The sequence below is a fragment of the Erithacus rubecula genome (genome assembly GCF_903797595.1).
Source record: "Erithacus rubecula genome assembly, chromosome: 6".
Taxonomy (NCBI): domain Eukaryota; kingdom Metazoa; phylum Chordata; class Aves; order Passeriformes; family Muscicapidae; genus Erithacus; species Erithacus rubecula.
Window position 1 is genome coordinate 12,162,109 of NC_136688.1, and position 6,395 is coordinate 12,168,503.

General features: G+C 44.0%; 1 protein-coding gene across 1 annotated transcript; it reads left to right on the forward strand.

Annotated features, from left to right (window-relative positions):
* The first annotated feature begins 1,162 nt into the window (after positions 1 to 1,162).
* Positions 1,163 to 6,114, forward strand: FGF19 (fibroblast growth factor 19). Its single transcript, XM_079309792.1, has 3 exons — positions 1,163 to 1,410; positions 1,509 to 1,612; positions 4,669 to 6,114. Exons 1-3 carry the CDS (start codon positions 1,185 to 1,187, stop codon positions 4,999 to 5,001), a joined length of 663 nt encoding a protein of 220 aa, XP_079165918.1. The 5' UTR covers positions 1,163 to 1,184; the 3' UTR covers positions 5,002 to 6,114.
* Positions 6,115 to 6,395: the final 281 nt, after the last annotated feature.

The window sequence follows — 6,395 nt, forward strand, 5'->3', positions numbered from 1 at the left end:
GTGGGAGTGTTTGCAGGAGGATGAAAGACAAAAGGATGAAAGCAAACGAGTAGAAAAATATAAAAGCAGTATGTGGAAGCTGACCAAAACTTTATGTTTCAGAGAAGCTTGTTGGGAGGTGAGGTTATGTCTTGTTTAATTGTCACTTAATATCTTGTGGGGGATTTTTTTTTTTTTTTTTTTTTTTTTTTTTTTTTTTTTTTTTTTTTTTTTTTATGAATTACCAGTTTTCTTCTTTGAAATCTGAGAAAATTCCTTCAATGACCACTTCGGATGTACAACAGAAAAGTCGGCAGCAATCCCTTTAAATATCTCTGAGATGCAAATACGTTGGAAAACCCCCCAAATGTGTGTGTCTTCTTCCCGGGGCACTTGCTGAGCGAGCGCCCTGGGAGGAGCCCTCGTGGAAAAAAATCCATGCGCAGACCAAAAGAAAATTTCTATCTGAAGCTTAAATCGGGCGATGCAGTTTTACTTCACTCAGGACTTTTTTTTCCCACTCCAGTCTTTTTGTAAGAAATGGGGACGAATAGGAGCAGGACAGCCCCCCCGGAGCGATTCCCCGAGGCGAGGCAGCCGCATCCCAGGGGCCAGGCTCCATCTAGTGACATGGCCGGGGATGGCCAGGCGGGGAGCAGCCCGGAGCCGCCGGCACCTGGTCGGACCGGGCTCTGCAGGGCCGGACCGGGCTATACCAGCGCCTGTGCGGCCGTGCCCGGAACCGAGATAGGCCGTCCCGCTCCCCCAGCGTTCGGCCCCTACCGGATACCGGAGAGGCGAGACCAGGTTTAGGCAGCAGCTCTTTGATTTCTGAAAAGGCAAATGGAATACAGGACGGGCTGAGCCGCGGCAGGGAGCGGGGCAGCCTCCTGCCACTGGGGTGGACTGGGTACACACACGCCCAGCCCTGGTCCCCGTCCCGGCGCCACATCGGGGCTGCGGGAACGCGCAGTGCCCCGGGACCGCGGCCGGAGCCTCGCAGGAGCAGAGAGCTTGGAGATGCGGATGCGGAGGAGGCGACTTTAGGGTGTCACCCGCTCCGTATTTTCGGGGGGAGTGACCGATCCGGCTATGAAATGGACTCTATATCGGATGCGGCCGGATCGATGGAGCTGATAACGGCGAGCTATAAAAGGCCGGGGGGCGGCTGCGGCCGTGCTACAGCCCCGAGGCGCCGTGCTGGGATGGGGCTGCGCCCCGCCGCAGTGGCGCTGCTCGGTCTGGCGGCTGCCGTCGCCTCCGCGCTGCCGCTGCCGCTGCCCGACGCCGGCCCGCACCTCAACTACGGCTGGGGAGAGCCCATCCGGCTCCGGCACCTCTACACCGCCAGCAAGCACGGGCTCTTCAGCTGCTTCCTGCGCATCGGCGCCGACGGCCGGGTGGACGCGGCCGGTAGCCAGAGCGCGCAGAGTGAGTGGCGGCGGCGGGGATGGGGACAGGGATAGGGACGGGGCAGGGCCGGGGCCGCGAGGGTGACACTGCTGGCCCCTCTCTCTCTCTGCCCGCAGGTCTGCTGGAGATCCGCGCCGTGGCCGTGCGCACCGTGGCCATTAAGGGGGTGCAGAGCTCCCGGTACCTGTGCATGGACGAGGCGGGGCGGCTGCACGGGCAGGTGAGCACCCGCGCTGCTGTTTCCGGGAGTTTTCCACTCTGGAACAGCGGCGTGTTCTAATAATGGGGTAACAAAGCTTTTCGGTGCCCACCATCCTCCCTCCCCCACGTCCCCCACCTTCTCTCCCTAGGACCTGCTGTTCTTGTCACCTTCATTGCCTGAAAGCTTGTGGGGATTATTAGGAGGCAGAAAGGAAACGTCATGTAGAATGTAAATTATGTTTTGCGTGTCCTCTGCTAAAATATGCCAAAAGCACAGCCCGGGGCAAAATTGCATTTAGGTTTAAAATTCTCATCAGTGAGAGACTGTGATTCTGCTGCAGAAATAGATTAAACTCTGCCGTGTAATATGAATAATTTCTCACTGTTCAGGTCAGATATTTTGGGGAAAAAATTAAAAGATTTCTCCTTCGGAGAAGAGTTACAGCCGGCTGGCTGCCAGGCATACAACTCCCAGGAACATGGGGTTGTCGTCTCTTAGGAAGTTACAAACAGAACAAGTATTTTGAAGGAAAAAAGATGCTTCTCCACTGCCTACTTCTGCTCTGCTATAACAGCACACTTGTGGGACTCAGGGACTGGGGAGTTAGGTGTCCCACTGATGCCACTGGGTTAGGTTTTTCACTAGGATTATCAACTAGTTAGTTATAAACTGACATAAACTCATTTTTACAGCGTGTGAATACATTATTCACTCTAGAATTTGGCAGATTTAGTCTGTACAGAAGCCTGAGTTTCACAGAGCCATGTTTTTTCATGATGCAACAGCAAAGATATAGCCTGATTCTTTTTTTATTACTACAGCAACATTTCTGCTGATTTCAGTCAGGAAAGGACTTGGCCCATTCTCAAAACTCACAGTATCTTTGTTAACAACAACACTGATGTTTCTGAATGCAAGATAGACTGTGAAGAATGTGAATAGAATGGATAAGAATATGAATAGATAGGATAGAATTAAGAATGTGAAATATAGAATTAAGCCTTTCTGAATTTCTTTGCTTTTCTGGGCTCAAATCAGTCAATACTGAGATGAGGTACACCAGTTCAGATTATATGGTAGGTCAATTACTAGCTTCATTCTTTAATGTATATCCAGAACAAATCAGACTCTGGATTCTGCTCCCATTGGAGCTACCAGCTGAACTTGAGCAATCACAGAATTTTAAAATTGTTCTCCTGCAGCACCATTTTGAAGGCTTTCACATTGACTGGAGCTGTGTTTGTTGGTGTAGAGTATTAGATGCAGGCTGGGGTTTTACTCTGAAAACACTACTGCATGTAGCTGTGCTGTCCCATCCCTGTGTTGTGGACACCTCTGTGCTCACAGCCCTGCCAGACAGTTCTGCAGGTAAACCTTTGCCTTATCAGTACCACACAGGACTGGGAGAACAAAAGGGCAAACATGGTGTCTGGAGGCTGAACCTGTGCTCTGGCAACATGGCCCGTTTTGACACTGGAAAACTGATTACTGGTGTTGGTTTCTGAATGTGCTGTGTGCTCTAGTCAGTTTAGGGGTAATGCTGAATATGCTGACATACTGTGATTCCTCCTGTGGAAAAAAAAAAATCTGAAAATGCTTTAAAAGTCTGTTTGGTACTTGTTTAAAAAAACAGACTAGAGACCATCCCAATGAAGTGAAGAGAGAAAGGTATAGCTGAAACATGAGGATTCAATCACTACCTGTTGTTTGTAGTGTGCACTTCTTGAGCAAGAAGCTCTTTTATTTCATCATCCCTTTTAATGAGGCTGAGCACTCATAAAGACAGCTAACAATCCAGCCCCAATTTTTTGTCATTTACACATAGTTTTCTGAGATAAAACATGTGTGGAAGGATAAATATTGCATCATTTTATTTGGAGAAAACATTTTTTAAAATTACTTTATTAATTTAAAACATGTTTTTAAAAGATAACCAAATAATCTTTTTTAAGATAAATTAAATTACCTTAAATTTTCTTCTTAATAAATTTATCTTTATTTTGCTCCATGTTACTGAGGGTGTCTGAGAAAGGCCTAAATATGCTTTCAGTTCGTACAGATAGAACATTCATGTAAGGACATTTCCGTCTCTGCAGACTGAGACATAATCAGCAATTCTCTTTTATTGACCACAGGTTCAATCACCTGCAGTGGCTGAGCCTGAAATAGCATCAGAATTGTAAGCAATGCAGTGCTGGTGTAAAGATCTGGAGAGGTCTGACCTGCTGATATGGGTCTAATATACAAATATAATACATTATTTATATATATATATATATATATATATATATATATATATATATATATATATAAAACTTAAGATGTTACTGATACATAATATCTGTACAGGCCATTGCAAATGTAATCCTACAAATTCATACCTAAGAAAATACATTCTTCTGTACAAAATCCTAACTTGTGCTGGTATTAATTCAAAAGTTCTCATGTTAACATGAAGATGAGACTTTGTAAAAGGGTCTTGGACAATTTCAGTCAATTTTGAACAGAAAAAGGCAGAAATTACCTTTTAGCAATGTTTTACCATGTTACCTTTCTACAGACCTGATCCTGAAACCTTTGCACAGGCAAATCTCTAACCAACCATGAGTTCTATACTTGGATTAGGACTCATGAGTACAATTAAGGACAGTTCATCTAAATCACCATTGGCATCTGAGACTCTTTTTAGCCGTGTTCAGGCCAGCATAAGTGTGGTGAAGCATACCCCAGGATTCAAAGCTTATGTAATGATATGGACATGGAAAGAACTTCAGGGGTTCTGGAATAGACTAGATTACACTAGACTAGAATGGAATGGAATGGAATGGAATGGAATGGAATGGAATGGAATGGAATAGAATAGAATAGAATAGAATAGAATAGAATAGAATAGAATAGAATAGAATAGAATAGAATAGAATAGAATAGAATAGAATAGAATAGGGATTGGGACAAGCCAGAAGGATACCCCCACATTGAGGGACAAGAGCTTTTACCATCCAGGGTTCATTTTGTGGTTGAATACAACCAGCCTGGTGGATGTGTTTGTAATTCTGCTGTGCCTTTCTGTTCAGCTCAGATACTCCACTGAAGACTGTTCCTTTGAGGAGGAGATTCGCCCGGATGGCTACAACGTGTATAAATCCAAAAAACACGGAATATCAGTGTCTTTGAGCAGTGCCAAACAAAGACAGCAGTTCAAGGGGAAAGATTTCCTTCCCCTGTCTCACTTCTTGCCCATGATCAACACTGTGCCTGTGGAGTCAGCAGACTTTGGTGAATACGGTGATTACAGCCAGGCCTTTGAGCCAGAGGTGTTCTCCTCCCCTCTGGAGACGGACAGCATGGACCCCTTTGGCATCACCTCTAAACTGTCACCAGTGAAGAGCCCCAGCTTCCAGAAGTGACTGTGCTCCTACACGTTTTTACAGAAATATTGCAGAGTACTGCAGGGTTTTTAGCTTTTTGTACAGTGATATTTGGGAGCTTTTTTGTGTATTTGAGTATGGAGCCAGCCTCATCCTTATTGTATCTGTAAGAGATGAGTGCCAAGAGGCTGTTCTATAGTCTAATGAATTGCCTATCCATGGTTTTGTTTGGAAAAGGAGGATTAAATGGTGAAAAGTTTAGCAGCTTTATCAGAACTCCTCCCTAGGTGGTGATAAAATAACTGTAATTTTTCTGCACCAGCTTCACTTCCCACCTGTATTCACCTATATTATTCCACCTGTTATATCTGCTCATACGAGCAAATGCAGAAGACCTTTTCCTCTTCAGAGACCTCAAAACTCAAACATTTGGACCAAAACTAGATGGAAGAAAACATCCTACCAGATGTAACTTGAGTTAATGCTCTTCTTAAAAGGCTGCTAACGACATTCTGGGGAAAACTCTCTACTGAAAGCTTACTACTGAAAAAAAAAAAATCTGGTTGTTTATTGTGCTTTTTCTTCCTTGAAAAAATAAGGGAATAACGGGAAAAATTTCTTCATTCCCTTACTGCTAAAAAGTACTTTGGGAAACATGGTCGTTGATTTCTTTTGTAGGCTAAATTACGTTCTCTGTGGCATCAGAACCATCCAGCAGAGAGTTCTCATCAAAACCAGTGAGAATTCAGTGTGTGGTTGGAAGAGTGCCCAGGGCTAGAATTGATGTTCATCAGGTAGGGAGTGAGCAGCCCAAATTAATGTTTAAATGAAGATTCTGTTGTATATAAGCATGTATATGTCATTAGCAGAGAAAAACACTGAGAATGGATGTATAGGTCAAATCAATTGTAAAATAGGTTTTTGTGTTTAACCTTTAACCACCAGGAATTCTTTCAAGTCACTTCCAGGCTTGATTCAGCATCCATGGGAGTCAGTGGAGAGATGGTTCAGTGACTTAAAAGCTGCAGAACTGTGTCAGGATTCTCCTTGCAGGAAAGGATTGTGAGTATCTCTGTCCAAGGCACCTGATGTCTTCAAGTTCTGTTCTCCCTTTGAAAAGATTAAATGAAGGAATAACCAAGGTGAAACCAAATGAAAAAAAAAAAAAAAAAAAAAAGGGTTCAGGGATTCTGCTTGTTTCCAAAGGTTAATTTATAATAGAAATTTCCGGACCAAAAAAAAAAGAAAACAAAAAACCCCAAAAAACCCCAATCCCCCCCAGCCAAAAAACCCCCCAAAAAGCTCTACTGGAAATACTGGTGTTCTTCTAACCTAGCACTTCATTGCCAATGCAATATTTATAATTAATTTATTGAATACATACATCTGTTTATTTTGTTATTGTTATTTATACTCAAAATTCTATTTATATA

Bases quoted from the DNA above. Each gene is read 5' to 3' on its own strand.
- FGF19 (XM_079309792.1), top strand. From the start codon at position 1,185: ATGGGGCTGCGCCCCGCCGCAGTGGCGCTGCTCGGTCTGGCGGCTGCC. The intron at 1,411-1,508 runs GTGAGTGGCGGC...CTCTGCCCGCAG, and splicing joins CGGTAGCCAGAGCGCGCAGA to GTCTGCTGGAGATCCGCGCC. The intron at 1,613-4,668 runs GTGAGCACCCGC...CTTTCTGTTCAG, and splicing joins CGGGGCGGCTGCACGGGCAG to CTCAGATACTCCACTGAAGA.